General features: G+C 46.0%; 1 protein-coding gene across 5 annotated transcripts in view; it reads right to left on the bottom strand.

Annotated features, from left to right (window-relative positions):
- The window catches only part of MTCL1 (microtubule crosslinking factor 1), a 115,860-nt gene that overhangs the window by 18,528 nt on the left and 75,675 nt on the right, over window positions 1-21,657 (bottom strand). For 4 of the 5 annotated variants that reach the window (XM_057698822.1, XM_057698825.1, XM_057698824.1 and 1 more), the window contains 3 exons: window positions 14,559-14,786; window positions 12,849-13,046; window positions 2,572-2,739 (listed from right to left, as the gene is read on the bottom strand). In XM_057698822.1, coding sequence (XP_057554805.1) covers window positions 2,572-2,739; window positions 12,849-13,046; window positions 14,559-14,786 — 594 coding nt within the window. The remainder of the gene's footprint in view (window positions 1-2,571; window positions 2,740-12,848; window positions 13,047-14,558; window positions 14,787-21,657) is intronic. The other variant, XM_057698823.1, reaches the window with a different exon arrangement.

Genomic DNA, 21,657 nt, shown 5'->3' with positions numbered 1-21,657 from the left:
GGTGAGGTACAGTTCCTCAGGTGTGCCATTCTTCATGATGTCCTTTTTTTGTCTGAAACAGCCTTTCTCTCCTTTTCCACGTACCCACTCCTATTCATCCTTCGAGATTTATCCTTAGCAGGAATTTCACAAACAACCCTTCCCTGAACCTTCAAGCTGACGTATGTGCCCTGCACGCCCCATCCCCGAGAGCCTTGCACAGGCCTGGTGGGGCACTTATCACACTAGTACTGACTGTTGCCCTTGTCTGGTCTCCCACTGCACTGAGAGCCCTTTCAAAATCTGTCTTACTTGTTGGGGGATCCCTGGTAGTTAGAGGAAGGTCTGACTGAGGACTCAGTTGAGGGAATCACAGATTTGGGAATTGATACAAGATGGCCTCCACTGAGAAAATATTTCACTTTCGGTAGAATTCAACTGTTTTGCATTTAAGTAGAAACGGGTGAAGATGGGACTGTTATAAAGGAACTACCATCAACCCACATCCATCACTCCCCGGGCTGCAAATGTCTGAGAAAGAAACAATTTGGGGCAGAAGATGAAATCTTTACCTATTACTACCTGGCTTCTGGGTTTGAAGTCCTAGCTTTATTTCTTGGTGTTTAGTGATTCTCCCTGAGGCTTTATTTGCAACAAATGTGTGGGTGGATACCAGGTTCCTTTAAAACAAAGAGGAAATGTTTTGAAGCTGGTTCACACCAGAGATTATGCCTCCTCTTTTCAGCTACGCTTACACCTCTGAAAATATTTAGCTTTTCCTCCCATAAACATATTTTTAAGTTTAAAGGCAGCTCATCAGAACGTCCTTACTCATTTCTCCTCCACTGCCGGCTCTTCAGGCTGTGAACTAAGATAAACAGAACATCTAGTAAGAACCTCCTACCAGGCAGTAGGCAGGATTCATAACTGGGTCATCCTTTTGCTCAGCCTGTCCTGGTGCTTTGGTTGAGCTATGTTTTGCTGCTTCCTCTGCAGAGAAGGCTATGCCTCTGCTCCACCCAGGGCTGTATGCCTGACACCACTGCCTCCTTGGGCCAGGTGGCAATGCCCGTGAACTTGTGGGTACTGTAGGAGCTGTCTTCTTTTGACAGGACAGGCCCTTTCATCTTTTATCAAGGCCATTTGGAAGATGTCTTCTTTCCAGGCAAGCATTTTCTTTCACGACTGAGCCAATTCAGGTAAAATTTTGATTATGGTTCGCCTCAAAACAGGGCATAGAAAATAGATTATCAAAGTTGCACAAACCTTTCCTCCTTCATCGTGATCAAGGGGCTAGAAGAGACCTGGAGAAGCAATCTGAGCGAGCACACCCCACGCGGGAAGTGGTACTGCTTTCAAAGATTTCCAGGGAGAAAGCATTTAGAAAAGAGCGCTTCTGGCTCAGCCTGATCTTAACGACAAGGCCAGGGTCTAAAATCACCTTGAGGCTCTGATCTGTTGTGTGCGGTGGAGGCAGGAACCTGCTCCCAGCTCCACTCACACTTAAAGGCTCTGTGATCTGAGACGACACTTCCTCTGGGCCTCGGGTTCCTTCTGTGTAAATAAAGACACTGAAGTTGATCAGCTCTCTAGGGCATGTAGTGGGAGGTCTACAAGCTCTTTCTAGTATTGGGAGAAATCTAATGGAAAGCATTTGTTTGCTTTTTTCAGAGATAACTAAACCACAATCTGCAGTTTCTCATGTCTGAATGTGAGACACTCTGCTCACCAGGTGACGCTGGCCCTGCTTCAGTGGTGCTAAAGGGAGCTACTCCCTTCTCCCTACATCCTCACCAACACTTGCTACCTCTAGTCTTCCTAATAAGAGCCATTCCAACATGTGTGAGGTAACAGCTCATTGTGGTTTTGATTTGCAGTTCCCTGGTGCTTAATAATGCAGAGTAACTTTTCATATACCTGTTATCTGAAGAAAATGAAAATACTAATGCAAAAAAATATCTGCACCCCCATGTTCATAGCAGCACTGTTTACATTAGCCAAGAAATAGAAGCAACCTAAGTATTCATTGATGGGTGAATGGATAAAGAAGATGTGATACATTTATATAATGGAATACTACTTAGCCATTAAAAAGAATGAAATAATACCACTTGCAGTGACATGGATGGACCACAAAGGCATAATGCTACGTGAACTAAGTCAGAGAAAAATAAATACCATATGATTTCAGGTATATGTGGAATCAATCAGTCAATTAACAGATATTATAAATGGAACAGATTGGGGGTTACCAGGGGAAAGGGACAGGGAATGGGTGAACTCTTTTCACTTTTAAGTAAACTGAATAATGATAGTAAAAAGAGACAACCCTGTTCTACAGAGAATGGGAAAATAAATGCTACTTTTGAAACGCTGCTGGGTGGGGGCCGTGTTTCATATCTGGGGGAGGGAATAGGAGGGAAAAGGAGGGAAAAGACGGTCTGTGGGAAAGCAGGAGACTTTTGTGGGAAGATAGAGGCGGCTGCTCCACACTTCCTCCTCACTCCCTCTTTCTGTGGCCGGGCCCAGGAATCCGGACCCTTCCCGCCGTCCCTGCGGTCAAAGCGGAGCCCCGGCGGCTGCAGGCTGTACCTGCTCCAGGCGGCACGTGAGCGCGGCCCACTCCACATCCCAGGCAGCCTTGTCCCCGGCGTATTGTTGCTGCAGCCGCCGCCGTGCGCGAGCGTCCTCCCGCAGCTCCGCTCTCAGCTCCTCCAGCAGCGCCCTGAGCGCACAGAACAGCGACTGGTTCTCCACCACCTGCGAGGACATGGGGCAGCTCTGCTATCTCACAAGGGCAAGGAGAGAAGCTGGCAAGCCAGGGGGCGCTAGTGCCAGGCTGTCTCCAAGGTGGCTGGGACTCTGCAGTCAGTGGGAGTGCCGGGTACTCTGGCCACCTGGGGGGCTCCGGGGCTGGCTCTGCTAAGGGCCTGTTGGACCAGGAGGCTGATGTCACGGGACCCCGGAGCAGAGACAGGAGGCGGCTGTGGGAGGCTGGCGGGGGTGGGGGGCTGGGCAAGCAGGGGCTGCCAGGATGCTCTGCTCGACTTCAGACGTCCCAGCTGTGGTTGAGGAGCAGAAATAATGCGATACATACACTCACCTATGCATGCTGTCATTTGAGTGCCAGCTACTGAACCAGAAGGGAATTAATAAAGGGCTCGGGTCTCTTATCAACATATGTGGTCATACTCAGACTTGCAGTTACTAAGAGGTCATATGTTATATATATATGACAAGCACAGTCATGGGGTGGGAGTAACTTGAAGTTTAATGATTAAAGCCAGAGGTAAATACTTAACCTGTTCGTGAAGGCCTCCTCATAGTCCCCTGAGATAGAATCACTTCCCCTCTCTTTCCTGCTCACTGATGGCAGGAATAACCACTGCACCTACCTGTTTATCCTATGCCTCCCCTGTCCCCAGTTCTGTAAGTTGAGGGGGGAGACAAAGGCTGACCACCCCCACATTTCCAGGGCCTAGCTCATGGGAAGCACACAAACAAGTCTGATAAATGAAGAATGGATTTTTATTACTAATCTGCTTATACCCAACTTAAAAGATTTTATATTTTCTAAAACCTGTCCAGTCCTTTGAATGCACATTTCAAAACCATGACTGCTATCTTAGTATGCTTCAGCTTGGGCATTATATCAGAAAGTTGTGTCCAAGTGAATTAATACACACGAAATCAATTATAGTACCTGGATAATAAAAGCCACGCGAGCCCTTCCTCTTCCATTCAGACGGAAAACACTTAAAGTGTATCTCAAACTGGTCTCGGGGCAATCCTGTTTGGTATGTTTATGAGGTAGGAGAAATAAAAGCTCTCTCAGTCCCTGCTGGAGGCAGGTTGTCAGTAATATGGGAAGACAGAACCCTTCACTCTCAGAAGAATCCCCCTATGTGGCAAACCTCCTGTGCCAGGGTATCGAGGAGAGGACCTCCCACCTAGGATCTGCATGCCCATCAGCCTTCTGTCCATCAGCTCAAGAGCCAATCATACTTGTAAAACCATCTAGTCAGTCCACAAAACACACATGTACACATACAAAAATGGTCAACCACATTTGGGAAGAATTTAAGATACTTTGGATATATGTTTGGACTTAAAGTTGAATTAGAAAAAACAAATTCTTTAACCTGAGATTTAGCACTGAAAACACCATAGTTTTCTCCATAATTTATCTGAAGAGTTTTAATATTAGATAGAGTAGACTTTTGGTTGAGTGGAAAGGTCTGTTTGTAAGCATTTATTGCTCCTTGATTTTTCTCACCTTGAACACCAGTTTTCACTTTAATAGCTCAGAGATGAAAGGTACTAAGAGTACAGTTCAGTTAACATCTGCAAAACTCAGCAGACACAAAACCTACTGAAGATCCTACATAACCTTTCCAACCATCTGAATATAAGTAAATTACCTCTATTCTCAATGAGATGCTCATAAAATATGTGAAACTGTGTTGATAATAAATGCAGAAGTTTCCCAATAGCAAAGATCAATAAAACTAAAAGCTGGTTCTTTGAGAAGATAAACAAAACTGATAAACCTTTAGCTAGACTCATCAAGAAAAAGAGGGAGAGGGCTCAAATCAATAAAATTAGAAATGAAACAGGAGAAGTTACAATGGACACCACAGAAATGAAAAGCATCATAAGAGACTACTACAAGCAACTATATGCCAATAAAATGAACAACCTGGAAGAAATGGACAAATTCTTAGAAAATATGAACAGAACAATCACAGGTAATGAAATTAAAACTGTGATTAAAAGTCTTACAACAAAAAAATGGTCCAGGACCAGAAGGCTTCACAGGTGAATTCGATCAAACATTTAGAGACGAGCTAACACCCATCCTTCTCAAACTCTTCCAAAAATTGCAGAAGAAACACTCCCAAACTCATTCTACTGAGCCCACCATAACCCTGATACCAAAACTAGACAAAGGTACTACAAAAAAAAAAATTACAGACCAAATATCACTGATTAATTTAGGTGCAAAAACCCTCAACAAAATACTAGCAAACAGAATGCAACAACACATTAAAAGAATCATACACCATGATCAAATGGGATTTATCCCAGGGATGCAAGGATTCTTCAATATATGTAAATTAATCAATATGATACATCATATTAACAATCGAATAAAAACCATATGATCATCTCAATAGATGCAGAAAAAGCTTTTGACAAAATTCAACACCCATTTACGATAAAAACTCTCCAGACAGTGGGCACAAGGGGAACCTACTTCAACATAATAAAGCCCATATATGACAAACCCACAGCAAACATCATGCTCACCCAAAAACTGAAAGCATTTCATCTAAGATCAGGAACAAGACAAGGATGTCCATTCTCGCCACTACTATTCAGCACAGTTTTGGAAGCCCTTGCCGCAGCACTCAGAGAAGAAAAAGAAATAAAAGGAATCCAAATTGGAAAAGAAGAAGTAAAACTGTCACTGTCTGCAGAAGACATGATACTACACATAGAAAACCCTAAAGATGTCACCAGAAAACTATGAACTAATCAATAAATTTGGTAAAGTTGCAGGATACAAAATTAACATACAGAAATCTCTAACTAACAACAGAAGATCAGAAAGAGAAATTAAGGAAACAATCCCATTCATCATTGCAACAAAAAAATAAAACAACTAGGAATAAACCTACTACGGAGGTAAAAGACCTGTACTTGGAAAACTATAAGACACTGATGAAAGAAATCAAAGATGACACAAAGATAGAGATACTATGTTCTTGGACTGGAAGAATCAACATTGTGAAAATGACTATACTACCCAAAGCAATCTACAGATTCAATGCAATCCCTATCAAATTACAAATGGCATTTTTTACAGAACTAGAACAAAAAGTCCTAAAATTTGTATGGAGATACAAAAGACCCTGAATAGCCAAAGCAATCTTGAGGAAAAAAGAAAAATGAAGCTGGATGAATCAGACTCCCTTACTTCTGACTATACTACAAAGCTACAGTAATCAAGACAATATGGTACTGGCACAAAAACAGAAATATAGATCAATGGAACAGGATAGAAAGCCTAGAGATAAACTATGGTCAACTAATCTATGACAAAGGAAGCAAGGATATACAATGGGGAAAAGACAGCCTCTTCAATAAGTGGTGCTGGGAAAACTAGACAGCTACATGTAAAAGAATGAAATTAGAACACTCCTTAACACCATACTAAACTCATAATGGATTAAACACCTAAACATAAGGCCAGACACTATAAAACTCTTAGAGGAAAACATAGGAAGAACACTCTTGACATAAATCACAGCAAGACCTCTTTTGACCCACCTCCTAGAGTAATGGAAAAAAATAAACAAGTGGGATCTAATTAAACTTAAAAGCTTTTGCATAGCAAAGGAAACTATGAACAAGACGAAAGGATAACCCTCAGAATGGGAGAACACATTTGCAAATGAATCAACAAAGGATTAATATCCAAAATATATAAACATTTCATGTAGCTCAGTATCAAAAAAACAAACAACCCAATCAAAAAATGGTCAGAAAACCTAAATAGGTATTTCTCCAAAGACAACACACATATGGCCAAGAGGAACATGAAAAGCTGCTCAACATCACTAATTATTAGAGAAATGCAAATCAAAACTATGATCAGATATCACCTCACACCTGTCAGAATGGCCATCATCAGAAAATCTACAAACAATAAATGCTGGGGAGGGTGTGGAGAAAAGGGAACGCTCTTGCACTGTTGGTGGGAATGTAAATTGATACAGCCATTATGGAGGACAGTATGGAGGTTCCTTAAAAAGCTAAAAGTGGAATTACCACATGACCCAGCAATCCCACTACTGGGCATATATACCCAGAGAACACCATAATTTGAAAAGATACATGCACCTCAATGTTCATTGCAGCACTATTTACAATAGCCAGGACATAGAAGCAACCTAAATGTCCATCAACAGATAAATGGATAAAGAAGATGTGGTACATATATACAATGGAATATTACTCAGCCATAAAAAGGAATGAAATTGGGACATTTGTAGAGACATGGATGGACCCAGAGACTGTCATACAGAGTGAAGTGAGTCAGAAAGAGGAAAACAAATATCGTATAGTAACGCATATATGTGGGATCTAGAAAAATGGTACAAACCAACCAGTTTGCAAGGCAGAAATAGAGACACAGATATGGAGAACAAACATATGGACACCAAGGGGGGAAAGCGGGGGTGGGGGGTGGGTTGGGGTGGGATGAACTGGGAGATTGGGATTGCCGTATATACATTACATTAAGAAAAAATATCAAATTGTACACTTTAAATATATGCAGTTTATTGTATGTCAATTATATCTTAAAAGTTCTTAAAATAAGTAAACACATAAGTTTCTTTGAGCCCTACACCAAAAGTATTTATAAATTATAAGTGCTAGTGAGTGAGAAGTGTTGCACAAATACACATCTCCCTAAGTACAGAATTTGTTTGCTGAAAAATTATATATGTTTTATGATAGATTTGATTTTTTTCATCTTCGGATTTAAAATTTTTTTTTTAGAAAATCATGGCTTTTCAAGTCAAACTATTTTAAGCATAAAATAACAGTAATAATTCTGATCTAGTCTTTGGAGCAGTCATCTCATTTTCATTGAAGAAAAAGCAGAAAACCACATAATAAGTTCTTATATGTTATCAATACCTCCCTATGAACCCTAAGTTGTGTATGTGGTCAGCTGTGGCGTTCTTAGCCATATAACAAACACCTGTGACAACAACAGGACCAGAACTTTGTGCTCCTTGAAAGCAGAGTTCACATGACAGTCCTTTTGCAGACTGAAAATTTAGTTCCTCTGGAAGTACTTTTTGGCATTAGCACATATCAGGTTAAATAAAATTAAGCCTTAATGTTTTCATTTACATTTGGGTCAGAGTAATCAACATAATGTCCTATTATACCAGTATTATATTTAATTATCATGGAATGAGCTCAAAATTGCTTTGGGGTGAAAGTGGCCAAATGGAACAAGAGTCCAGGGAATCGATGCTATCGGTACCTGTTCCCATAGTCACCCACTGTGTTTTTGGTAAAAAGACCCAAAGCAAGTCGAGAATGGAATCTAGAGGCTCTGGTCCATTTAGAGGTCTTCAGGTGGAAGTCTTGGATACAGAGCTTTCTGAACCTTCTGTGCCAGGGGTCCGGCTCTGCAACCTTTTAACTTATATATCTGGTAAATTAAAAAGACAAACTTTTTGATCTCTTTAAGACCAGCTGGTTGGTTTTCCTGCAAAGAAACAGGATAAAGTGGTCCTACTATCTCCTTCTCCTCATTTTAAGGGCATTTTAGCCCTTCCAAGCTCATCTCTCTTGGGGAAGGCTTAAAATAATCCCCAAATTGGCATCAGGAGCTTGACTGTGCTAAAAGTGTTAAACTTATAACTGGGTAGCAGTTCTATTGGCTGAAGCCCAACCTTGAACCTGTTATAAGACAAATATTAATAGAAAGTGAAAAGGAACTTTATAGAAAGGTAGCATACCAACCGGTGAGGCAGTACCAGCTATTTTACAAAATCACTTTTGTCAAACATTTCTAAGACGTGCGTTGTAATTCTGTGAACAAGCTAAACTACCATCAGCTACTCTGCTTGCATCAGACCCAGAAACTTGGAGATGGGTTTAATCTGAAGTTGGAACAGAGGTACTGACTTGCTGCTATGGGCTGACCGACAAAAAGCCTGTCACAGAATAGAGGTACTGGCCTCCACCTCCTGCTCACTTAGGCAGAGAGTTCTAGCATTCTGTGGCGGCTGCCCCAACCCCCAACACATGCATGCATAGTTCCTATTTGATACATATAAAGAGGGGGGCCTCCTGTAGGTTCAATAAAAGTAATTCCTCCACCAGCAGGTGCCCCAAGACAAGTCCTCTACTGAGATCAGCCAGAAAGGATACATTTACACATCCAGCAACATTGTAACAAGCCATTTATCATTCCTACCTTCATTGCTAAATTCAGACTAAGATTCTTTTCTAAAACCATTATCCCCCCCACAGATAAAAGAGAATGAGTCACTGGAGACTGGCAGTGAAAATATAACCTACCATGGAAGTTTGCTGAGATGATGGGCTCATCTATGGACAGAACTCCTGTGTCCACTGGCTGAGGATACCCCGGGGGGTCTGGGCTGTGTGGGCTCTGTGCCTGCAGGTCACCATCATTTCTACCAAAAGCCTCCCAGGAATAAAGGTGGGTGTGCGACAGAACAAACAGATGTAGGCTGAATAAGGTATCAACCCAGAGCTGTCACCAAAGGCTTCAAAGAAACCAGGGCAGGTCTGATGAAAGTCAAGTGGCTAGATGGGAAGAATGAGCTTATTAGCAAGCTTGTCAGCTTTCAGAGAGTGGCAGGAGATCTAGATACGCTATGTCGCAAACTGCCAGCCACAGTTAGTGCTGGGAGGTGGGACTGGAGCCGAGAGAGTATTTCCTGGGGTACCTTTTGGTACTTGTGACCTGCCATGTCCTGCACATACTATTTCCACAGTAATAGAAACAAACAAATTACACAGCAAATGTAAAGTGTTTCCTAACCATAAACTCTGGTCTGGTTCCTTTCATACAGAGTTGCATGGTCTCCTAGGCAAGGCTATAAAGTTGCAGTCCGAAGCATCCATCTGGTGCAACATACACCAGTGAGCTCCCTCCAGAGGAGCCTTTCTTATTTCAAAAATAAAGTCAGGGCAAATCACAGTTTTGTTTTTTTTTTTTTTAAAGCTTACTCTCAATTTTTTTAAAATTTATTTGGCTGCCTCGGGTCTTAGTTGCGGCTGGTGAGATCTCGTGGGATCTTCACACGCGATCTTCATTGCGGCAGGCAGGCTCCTTAGTGCGCAGGCTCAGTAGTTGCGGCCTGCTGGCTTAGCCGCCCTGCGGCATGTGGGATCTTAGTTCCCTGACCAGGGATCGAACCCATGTGGCCTGTACTGGAAGGTGGATTCTTAACCACTGGACCACCAGGGAAGATTCCAGCTCACAGTTCTGATGTGCAGAAGTACTCTTTCCAGAAGTTTCTGTATCTTGGGCAGAACAGAAAGGGTGGGCTGCCAGCAAGTGTGCTGCTTGGCACCAGATGGTCCAAGTCCAAGAAGTCCCAGGCCCAAAGGCATTCTGTCTGCAGGGGAAAGGCTGGCTTTGACCTAGGGCAGCCCCCGAAGGCCCTGTATTGAAGATGGGTCTTGGGTAAATGGCAAAGGTTCAGGGGAGCAGATTGCATCAGGTCCTCAGGCTGGATACCAAGTGAGGCTTCTCAGGGACCAGGGGCGGTTGAAGGAAGAATTAAAGATGAATGTGAAGCATAATTACATGAGATCTGCACTCTGAAGTTTAAGTTAGGTTCTTCACATTTACACTCAGATGCTTTAATAAGGAGTATTATTAGGTCACAGCCCTGAATGAAAAAGTAACTTCTCTCTTAATCCAATTCTGGGAAGACTGGCTGTTGGAACCCCAAGGTTACACTTTTGGCCCTGTTAACCACCATGTGTTTAAAAACCTGATTTCAGGAATTACTAATAAGTAGAGAATGCATACACAGCCACAGGAGTGCTGGTCTCAGAAGCTTAAGGTGGTGGTGGGCATCTTGGAGTTCATCCTCAGCCTGGGCCCTTCCAGAAGGCTCACTGCTCCCAGGTCAGTCAGGTCTCTACTGCCCCACCAGTCGATGGGGAACGTTTGCAAAGCCAAATTTTCCAACCTGATGGTTTTTTATCAGCTATTTCCAAGGTCAACTTGGTACATGCAATTTTATATTTTTCTCTTGTTTGACATGATAAATGTTGCAATCCACTGTGTTTAACTGTAAGAATGTTCACTATGACACAATGCGAAGCCTGGGAAGTTCTGTCACTTGCTAATTTATTCCTGGGAAAGAAGTCAGGCCACGTTTCCCACTCTGCTTATCACCTTGGGATGCTCTTGGAGTCTCTGAGAAGGCGCCGCTCTGCGGGGCAGCTCCCTGAGACACGTGCTCGGCTCTTGCATCCAGGCTGCCTGGCTGGTACCCATGCTGTGACAGGCGGACAGATCTCCTCCCCAGGAACGTGCACTCCAGGGGAGCCAGCTGTCGTTACAGTGGAGCTCATTAATCTTGTGTCCTCAGATGGACGGCCTTGTGCACTTGACTGCCATGGGCTGACGAGTCCAGTAAAGGCAGATCTGAATCTGCCTGTCTGAAAGCCACTCTGTTAGCCCATCTATGGCCTCTGCCCTGCACTGTACATAGTGGAAACTCACTGGTCCATCTCCACTTTCAAGCGGAAGAGCTAAGAAACGAACGTTGGAAGGAGGTGGCAGCAAAGAGAGATGATGTTAAAATGCACTGAACGGGAGGTTCTGGCTGAGTGACTTTCCATAATTTTCCATCTCATGGGGAAAATTTTCCAGGACTATTGTTTGGGAAACCAGAACATGTTACATTTTTTTTTTCCCTTTTCCAAAGCATTTGGATGCACATGTGGGAAACACCCAACACGTGCTCTCAGAGGCAGCGGGTTTGTGGCTAAGTGGCAACTGAGGAATACTATAATGAATTAATCACAGATACTTCATAGGACTGATTGACAACATCACTCTTAAAAATAATAAAACTGGTAGATCTTAGAGGATGTTTTGCAGAGTAGCATTTTATTCTCTAACAGTATCTTTGCCAGAAAACTCATTCCATGAGCTAAAAATCTCCCCACGGACACTAGCCCAATGACAAACTTCAAGTTCCTTTGAAAGTAAAAGCTGTTACGGGAAAAATGAAGGGTGGATGGGTATGTGTAGAAATTAGGTCTTCAGTTATGAAAATCTGAGCTGTACATGGAGAGAAAGCCATGGGGGAAAGGCACCCTCCCCCAGGCCTGAGCTCAGACGGCGCCACTTTCCTGGTCTGGATCTGAGCCCAGGTTCTGCTGCCAGGCTTCGGCCCCATGAGGCTCTGGACGGAGGGAGGGGCCGCAGCTGTGAAGCCCGGTGTGCAGGGAGCGCACGAGATGCCTGTGGCTGAGTGGCTGCAGCTGTGCCCAGGGCCACCCCGCCCTGTGCCTCACCCCGGAGCCAGGCTCCCCCTGCCAGGCCCTCCAACAAGCACCACAGGGTCAGGAGGGGCTCAGGCCAGGACGCCTGGGAGTAGGAAAGCCTTAGTCTCGCAGGACCTCCGCACCCCAAACCCTCCACGGCTGCTGTTTTGTAAAAAAGCACAAAAACTCTGGGGGGCATCCATAGTATCTTTTGGCTTATTCAGCGGGGCCTGTCTGTTTATAAAGATGAATGAGGCAACACGAATAATTCAGGTTCACACACTGAAATTCCACCTTTCTTTACACACGCTTTAATTTTTTTTCAAGTGTCATCCGATATTAGTACTTGGGACATGATGTTTCATGTGGCTTAAAAAGAACCTGAAACACTTTATACATGTTTGGGGATTTAAAAAAACAAACTTGTTCTTTCCTCCTGTGCATTATGTTGCCAGTTTAGTGATACTGATGTCCACTCAGCAAACAACAGCAACAAAGCCCTAAGTTCCTTTTCTGGCCGTAATCACGGCACTTCCTCCTGGGAAGGACGGTCAACCTCTGTAAGGCACAGTCCACTCTATCCGATACTGTTTTTTCCTCCTTCTAAGGTACACTGGCTGGCTTTGAGGGGACACAGTTGATGTGACCTTCCCATGTCCCTATTTATGTGACTAAGCCAAATAAACCAGAGCTTTCTGCCCCCCGGAGCACCGCCATGTGAACAGATGACACAGACAGATGAGGGGTCTCCTCTCCCCAGTGTGGGTAGAAGGAGGGGCCAGGACCTCAGCACCCACCTGCCTGTGCAGCTGTCCCCCGTCTGTGGGCTGTGGCCGCGATCCATGGTCACCCATCTGCATACCGAACTGTGGAGGATGCTCCCCCAGTGAAAAGCCACAGCCTGGACCGTCGTCATCTTGGTCTGGACCGTCCATCTTTGCATCCCCCTGGACACCAAACTCCCCGAGCCTGGGGAAGGTCTCTGGAAACTCGCTCTGAAACAGCAGGAGGGGATGATCACAGCTCCACCTAAATCCTTTTGCCCTGCAGCCTGATTTTTAGCACTTGAGGATAATTACCGCACTTTAGGGGTTATCACGTCTTCACTTCTCAGTCCTTTCCCCTAAGAAGAGATCCATTTTGGCCATTTCACTCATTGGCCACTTTCTCCACTTAAACTGCAGAGTGGGTGCCCAGTTTATTAGAAGAGATTAGAAATTTTACTATTTATAAATTATTTTGATAATGAAAAACTTTACCATTTATAAATTATTATTGCTCACAGTTACGGTTTTATAAGTTAGAGGAGGAGGAACTCCAAAGTATCGACCAACAGAAAACTTTACAACTATTTCTAGGTTTTGCTTAAGGATGGTCTTCTAGGTCATGGCTACGTGGGAGCAGGTTGAACTCATTTTTGAAAACTTTCTTCACCCTGAGGAAAGAGAATCACTGTATCTTTCCATTCATAGGATGTCTTAAAATTATGTATACTGTTTATGAGAGTGGGAAGCAGAGGAAAGGTCTTTGGGGGCTAAAAGGAACCCACAGTCACAGAGCCCTGAAAGCAGCCGACAAGGCAGCCAGGGGCGTGGACATCCAGAACACAGGGACGTCACTGGCTCCAGCCCTGCGCTCACCAGAGAGCAAGGCCAGAAAGGAGCCTGCAGAGCTGGAGGTCACTCTGCCTTGATCAGTAGAAATCAATCAGAATGCAAATAACCCAGTTCTGGTTCTCAATCTGGGAACTGAGGCATAAGGAGTGAGTATAGGAATTTCAGAGGTGGCAAGAAAGTACCCCCGGAGCTCAGAGAGACTGTATAAAACTGCACTGGCAGAACAGGCTCTTGCATTTAGGAACAAAAACTTAAATGGGGAAAAGAACAAGTTAGAACTAGGTTTTACAAACCATTGCTGTGGAATGAACCGGTAAGCACCTCAGGGTGATAACTACAGAATTCATCTATCAGCAAGAGACACGGAGGCAACACTTGGCTGCAGGGCCACTGTGCTTTTCAGACAAGGCCACAGGGCAGCATGGGACAACCCACTGCATTTCCACTGCCTGGAGTGGACTTGACAAGATAATCTGAAACATCAGAACGTGACTGTGGGGCTTCCTAGGCGGCGCAGTGGTTGAGAATCCGCCTGCCAATGCAGGGGACATGGGTTTGATCCCTGCTCCAGGAAGATCCCATATGCCGCGGAGCAACTAAGCCCGTGTGCCACAACTATTGAGCCCATGTGCTACAACTACTGAAGCCCACGTGCCTAGATTCCGTGCCCTGCGACAAGAGAAGCCAAGGCAATGAGGAGACCCGTACACCACAACGAAGAGTAGCCCCCACTCACCGCAACTAAAAAAAACACAAAAAAAACAAAAAACAAAAAACAAAAACAAAACATGACTGTGAGTGTCGGGCAAAGGGGACAGCAGGGCCTGGAGGTGGGGGTGGGGGCAAGAATAAAACCAACACAAAGAAAAAGCCCTCCCGGGGCGGAGCTACCTCCGTGAAATCCTCTGCGTCCTCCATCTGCTTCCCTTGCCGCCAGTGTTTCAGCAGCCACCTGAGTTTGACGTAGAAAAGGAAGATGTTCTGCTTCAGGGAGCGCAGCTCCTGCTGCAGGAGGTGCCTCTCGTCGCTGCAGGTCCGCTCGTGCAGCGAGTTCTGCAGAGCCAGGCTGTGCACCTCCAGCTCGCGCCGCCGCAAGGCACACAGGTGCTCCTCCTCCATCTTAAGCGGAAGAAGAGAGACGGTGTGACGCGCAGCTGACCCGACCCGCCACCCAAACCAAGGGTCTCTGCAAACGACCATTCAATCCGTGTCATTCTGCATACAGGACATGAAATTCAGAAGTACCACCCCCCCAAGTTTAGTCAACTCCTCAAGACGTTCACTATTTACAAGACCTCGAGCGTTTTCTGACTCAGAAGCAAATACTCTTTCAAGGGGAGATGTCAGCGTCATTTTTCACTATGGAGTCTCTCATGGTGCTTTAGACGTTTCTAAGCTCCTTCAGAACTGTCTCTGCTCACAGCTGACTTAAGACGCAGACCCCATTTGCCTTCCACACAGCGGTTGGTACCCAAGGTACATCGCAATTGTCAAGGTGGAGTAAGTGGGAATCCTTTCCCTTGACTTCCTGGGCCCTGTGGTCCCCACAGCCCCTGACAGAAAGAGGACAAGCTAGTACTCAACTACACAAAGGGTGAGCGCACAGGAAAGACGACCACCACCTACTTCCATGCCTGAGACCTCCCCTTCCTACCAAGTATGGGTGACACTCAGGGAAATAAAAGCATTGCGGGGAAAGAAACGTCTTCCATCACCATGTTAGTTCCTGCCTTTTCCACATGGGTATACACACTCTTTCCAGTGATAAACAACTGTTACAAGTTGAAAATGACTAAGTGAAAGGGTGTGATAAAATCTTCACTTACAGATAAGGGCACAGGACTCATACCCACAGTAACTAAAGTGACACGTGATGAAATCCTTTTGTCCCACAGACCAAAGAGAGGGTTAGAACGCCAGCCCTATCGTTAGCCTAACTTAACACCTCTTCTTGTGTCAAAAGCCAGCAGGAGGATTTGGTTTTGTTTCCCTAAAGCACTCGATGGGCCCTCAGAAGCCACGGGACCATGACTGCGGCTGCCCGAGGTCAACACTGGTCCAACCAATGTGCTTAAGGCCAGTGACCAGCAAGGCAGCTCTGGGAGGCCCTGGGCTGTGCGGTCACTGCATGACCAGACACGGTCACTGTCGCAATACCAGACCACGTTTGCACTTGAAGCTGGGATAACACGAAACCCTGGAGATTTCACTCGCTCTCAGCAGCCCTGAGTCCCACCAGCAGCTCGCTCCCCTGTGGGTTCAGGATGGGACAGAGTAAGGAAGGGGCAGCCCAGCTGCTGGAAATCCAGTGTTTGCAATTTGTGTGCTGTCTTAGGCCATCGACCGATCCTGGTAAAGTTTCAGCTGTCAAGCACTGCTAACTCATGCTGTGCGATGCCCAGTGTGGCAGGTACCCCACAGGGGCCCCAGCATCGGGCCACTGGAGGCACAGCCCTGGGAGAGGCCGTTCTCTGTGTCTTCACCTGTAAGCTCCTGGAAACGTCCCTTCCTGATTCGCTCCCTCTGACCTCCTCCACAGGTCTTGCAGCTTCCTCCTGTTCCAGGACCCCATGCACTTCCAAGTCTGAGTTGTGGTCCTCTGCCCTTGGGGAGGTAAGGGGCCCCCTTCCCTTCCCCTCTAAACAAGTGCAGGTGACATCTCACCACCTCCAACTGAGGGCTGGGAGACTCTTCACACACACCCCTTTATCCTGAATCCAAGTACAAGAAACACAGGACCCTGCCATTCTGCTAACAGCATCTCCATTTGGAAGGGATAAACTCACTTTCAAACATGATTTTTGGTGCAATGCAAAACAAAAAAGTTAAATTACCCTTTAGGTAATATGAAATTATTTTCCTTTTGCAGTAATACATGAAACATAAATGTAACTTTTAAAAAGGGGTGCACACGGGGCTTCCTAGGTGGTGCAGTGGTTAAGAATCCGCCTGCCAATGCAGAAGTCACGGGTTCGATCCCAGCTCCAGGAAGATCCCACATGCCACGGAGCAACTAAGCCCGTGTGCCCCAAAAAAAAAAAAAAAAAGGGGGGGTGCACACGTAGTGGTAAAGGTTGGTACCCCGCTTGGCTCTCCCTGAATTAGAGGTGCAGAAGGCACTCCCTCAGTCAGTTTTTGACCCATTTAGGTGAGCACGACCACGGACAACATGGGACTTCAGTGTAACGCACATTCCTTGCCAAAATAAGTTCTTGAATACTCAGGTACCTTATTTCGCATAGGACATGCATTTAAAACACTGTGGTACCATTTCAAGATCAACTGGTTCTTGTTTTTTGTTTTTAGAGATTCAGATATGTTTCAAGAACAAATACAAAAAGCAGAAACCATGGCAATTCTGAGCCTGGATAACTGTTTACAACTCAAGTAGATCCAGGGTGGCAGGAACTAGACGGTCCTGGGAGGGCTGTGAGCAGTGAAGCCGATCTCTGAGGAACTCTGGGGAAGGGTTGAGTGGATGAGGGATCACAGGCCAGGAACAGGTGACTCTAAAACAGCCGAAAGAGCTGATAAGGCCGCCGCTCCATCAATGGCAGCTTTTTGAAAACAATGGGCGAACTGTTGATGTTTCTACCAGAAAACTGACCTAATATTGACAAAACGTACCCATCTGCAGGACAGTGAAAGATATGGACACACTTTCATGTCCAGCGGCATTTAGGACCTATTTTACTTCACTGATTCTGGCTGCAGGAAAGTTTAGACCTTCCTGGGACCACAACGTCAGTATGGAAACACATGTTTTTGAGCAGTAAGGGAGACAGTGATCTTTATGAGACCCCCGAGGGGGCAGCTCAAGGGGATGCCCCTTCCATGTGCCCTCCAGCCCTGAGCCCAGGCTGCCCAGCCTGTGTGCAAGACAGCGTCCTTATAGAACACCTCTTGTCCTCTGTCTCCAGGGGCCCTGCAGACAGAGAAGGTGGTGCCCAACCGTGGCCTTCTGGGCGGTGTCTGTAAGTCTCTCTGTCTCTTGATGCAGCCTGGTCGCCTGCACAAGCTGACCCTGCAGTGCCTGAACTGATTGGTGGGACTAAGGAAGGGGTTTAGGGGCAGCGAGAACTCGGCCTGAGCTGAAGACGTAGGACAGACACGTGCATGAAGCAGGGACACACAAGGAGCGACACGGCACGTGCGGGTGCAGTGGAGTGACTCTCGGCAGCTCCCCCGGAGCCTCGCCTGGCTCTGCCTCTCTCACCCAGCAGACGGGTGGGGAAGTGGGACCCATCGCCCGAGCTTCAGCCACCGTGGTAACACAAACCAGGTCGAGAGGAAGCAACCACCCTGGCAGCTTCTAGACAGCTTTCTAAGTGCTGGGGGCGCCTGAGCTGGCGGTCCTGATGGTCAAGCATGACCACCTCACACACAGCCTCTTAAGACCCACCGCCCAAGTTCGCATGTCTCTCTCAGGTGCATCATGAATGAGTTCACACACTTTCTTATTAAGAGTTTTTCCTGCCCCATCAGGAGACCTCTCTTTCCTCCTCACAGTGCCACCTGGGACGCTCTGGAGAACTGGCCTGGGACTCCTTCTCTGAACAGACACACGCGGCCTCGGAGGAGCTCCACAAGGTCTGCTGCCAAATTTCACGTTAAAATACTTAAAGGAATCTTTAACAAAACGGTTACTGGGAATATCCATCTTCCAGGCCCAAATGGCAATGATAGAGCAGGCCAAGCTACTCCTTTTGAAATGTTTCTTAGAGATGGAAACAGTCATATTAAAAATCTCAGGTGTCATTAAAATTGAAGTGTGACGTGCTACGCACTGGTTTCCGCTGCCTGAAGATAGGTGATTTACAAAGCTGGGGAGCAGACTGGGTTGCTGCAAGCAAAAGAGTTGTCACTTCACTGGTTCACTCTGATTACCTTTGACTAATCTGTTATTTCTCACTGAGGATACCATTCTCCTCTGACGTAATCTGATGTTACCTAGACTGTCATGAGTGAAAATCATATCCCAAAGAGTATGAAATGCAGACAGTGAAAGGGCAGAGCACCTGCCCTAGCACAGGGGGTGACCATGAGAGAATTTACAGAAAGAAGGATGGAGACAGAAAATCAGAGACGCTGAGGATTCACCACTTTGGGATAAAGTTTTTGAAAGCTAGAGATTTAAGGTCATCCTCTTTGCAAGAAACTCAAGAACAACTGAGAACACGAATGCCTCTGTGCTTTGCTGGTTACTGGAGATTATCACTGCAGCCTTTTATGTCTACTAGGCAGGGTCTGGGGTTCTCTCTGAACAGGGGCGTTTCTCTACAGATTGAATTTACCCCAATGACTAATTTTTCATTCCTAAAAGTTCTATTTTAACATGTGGGATCTCTTACAACACTACTTACTCTTTTGTCCCATTTGCTGGCCCTTGGTCGTTTTGAGTGCACTTCTGTTAAGAGTTTCTATCTGCTAATTTTAGGGCTGGGAGGTCTCAGGGTGGCTCCAGCTGCTGCTGCATTAGCTAGGACCACGCATGTGGCCTGGGCTGAGGGTATGCCCACAGGTGGTCTTGAGTGTGCAGAAGCCAGCATCCGAACAGAAACCCTCCTTTCCCCCTTCCTTTCCTCGGGAGCTCTGCAGTTACAGGTGACATCAGCTCAGAGCCTGGTCCTGGCGAGGCCGCTGTGCTGACAGGTACCTGGGGAGGCTCCACACTACTGGACAAGCTGTCCTACTGCCTCGCCCCCACCGCCATGGAGAGATGCTTCTCCAGCCCTTCATGAAGTATAGTTTGGCAGGGTGGGGCCTGGTTCATTTCCCATCCTGTCCATCTTCAATTCTGAAGTCAATTCCAACCCTTGAAGATTTCCCTAACTTTCTTGGAAATACAGCTCTATATTTAAGAGGACATTTTATATTTTATGCAGTATTTTCTATCTACTGAGTGCCTATAGCACTCGGCTCTATGCTGGGGACACGGCAGTGAGTAGAGCTGCCCTGACCCCTGCCCTCCTGGGGCTTCCCTCCTGCCCCTCGAGGAGTTTCACACAGGAGTGCTTTCAGATCACCTGGTTGCTCTACAGCCAGCTTTCCTTTTTTTTCTTCTTTTGGCCGTGCCTCGTGGCTCGTGGGATCTTAGTTCCCCCAGTGACATCACAGAGTCCTAAGCAGGGAACTCCCCCAGCTTTACTTTTGAGTTACGTGCTTCTCTACACACTTAAAATGTGAAAATCCTCTGTATTTTAACACATTTGGTACCGGCCCAAAGCCCTAAATTATTAGATGTTAAAATGGGCATCCAAATCAAGCTGATCTTTTAAGAAAAGCAAAGACCTATTAATTTAGTTTCTACATATTACACAACTATTTTGTTTAGTTGTCATCTTAATAATTACATAAACTTTATACAAATATACAAGCCTCCTACTTCAGTGTCGTTTGATTAAAAATGTGTTCCTCTGTTTGAACCTCACCTTCGAAGGGTCACAGAAAAGGACCTTTGAAATCCTAGGAGGATGTGCGTCTGGGGCATTTGACTCACCTACAGCAGCTCCCATGTCGTCTGTGGAGGCTGGTTCACAACAGAAACTTCTAGATCCTCCTCATCTATGACAAGTTTTACTCTTTTCTGGTCTATTTTTGCTAACGGAACATTAAACTCTACGGATACCTCATTGCTCACAGTCGGGATGCCGTCACTGCAGTGTTACAAAAACCAAAATACAAACAGGCTGTGGCGAGAATGTCCGTGCAGGACCACTCTACCGCCACACAACGGCACACACTCACACCCGTCCAGAGAACGTTTTCACACAACACAGAGACTTCCCCCGGAATATACATACTTCCCTTCATCACCAAGTTCCTGAGGTTAGATTCTGAAACCATCCTTTGCCCACCACCTAAGATTCTGATTAGACATCAAACACATTCACCTTGTCCAATGCAGGCAGGTTACGTGGACAACCTCCTCAGTGGTCCCGCCGGCTGTGGGCTCATTTTCATCTTGGCACCACAGCTACCTGCCTATGTTGTTGGTGGTAAACCTGCAGCCCACGCTTTCCCCCACGTGGTGTGTCCCATGCCGATTTACACCGCTAATTCCCTCGACATCTTTAGAGAAAGTGGCTTATAAATCACTTTCCACACAAGACAACTTCACTATCTCGGTATCCCCTACGCCCCCCCCCCCAAAAAAAAAACTCAAAAAAGACTTTTCATTGTAGCCACTTATTAGATACTAGCAAAGCTCTTATTAAGACTCTGTTCCACCTGCATCCCTGTGACCTCATCTCCCATGACTTCCATTTTGTTCTGGCCAGTTTTCCTACCGCTTCTTTCCAGAGTGGTTTATCGGATCAACACCTGTGCGCACACACTTGCCATAAGCCCCAGGTCGTTCTATCGAGGCTGGTATGTCACAGCTGAGGCCAAAGGGACCGTTTGTTGATGAAAGGACAAGAAGAGGGGCTCAGGAGAAGAACTCTGAGATTTCTGACCCAGAAACCCAATCCTTTGGGCAAAGGCTTGGTGTCACTTATATGTGTAATCTGAACAGGGCCTGTGCACGGCTACTCCTCATTCAGAACTATTTTTAAGGCACCCTGCACATTCCAGACCGCATATTCCGTACCCTGCTCTCTTGACAAATGGAATCTCTCAGATCTGCCGGGAGCCAAGGGGGCAAAGTCGGGGAAGAGTCTGGCGTCCCGTGAGAATCTTGCTGATCTCTACCGACAGGAACAGGCAACAGGAGTGCGGGGCCTTCTGAAGTTTGGTTGCTGTGTTCTCCTCTGAGCAGTTCACTTTTCTGTGGTTGCACTGGTTAGGCTAGTGGGTGCTAGCAGGTTGTGACTCTGGCTCTCTCTGGCTGTGACAGTTCCGAGAGGCTGGGTGGATACACCGTCCCCGCCCAAGCTCCGTGTGTGCCGTCTGAGGGGCGGACCTCTCACCACACAGATCTGTTATCTTCTGACCCGCTACCGTAGAAGAAGGTAGTTTGTTTTCCTTTTTCACCTTGTTGTTATTACTG

Source organism: Hippopotamus amphibius, chromosome 11, assembly GCF_030028045.1.
Source record: "Hippopotamus amphibius kiboko isolate mHipAmp2 chromosome 11, mHipAmp2.hap2, whole genome shotgun sequence".
In the NCBI taxonomy this organism is placed as follows: Eukaryota; Metazoa; Chordata; class Mammalia; order Artiodactyla; family Hippopotamidae; genus Hippopotamus; species Hippopotamus amphibius.
The sequence above is the reverse complement of the archived record's forward strand: the minus strand, read 5'-3'. Positions and strand labels throughout refer to the sequence as shown.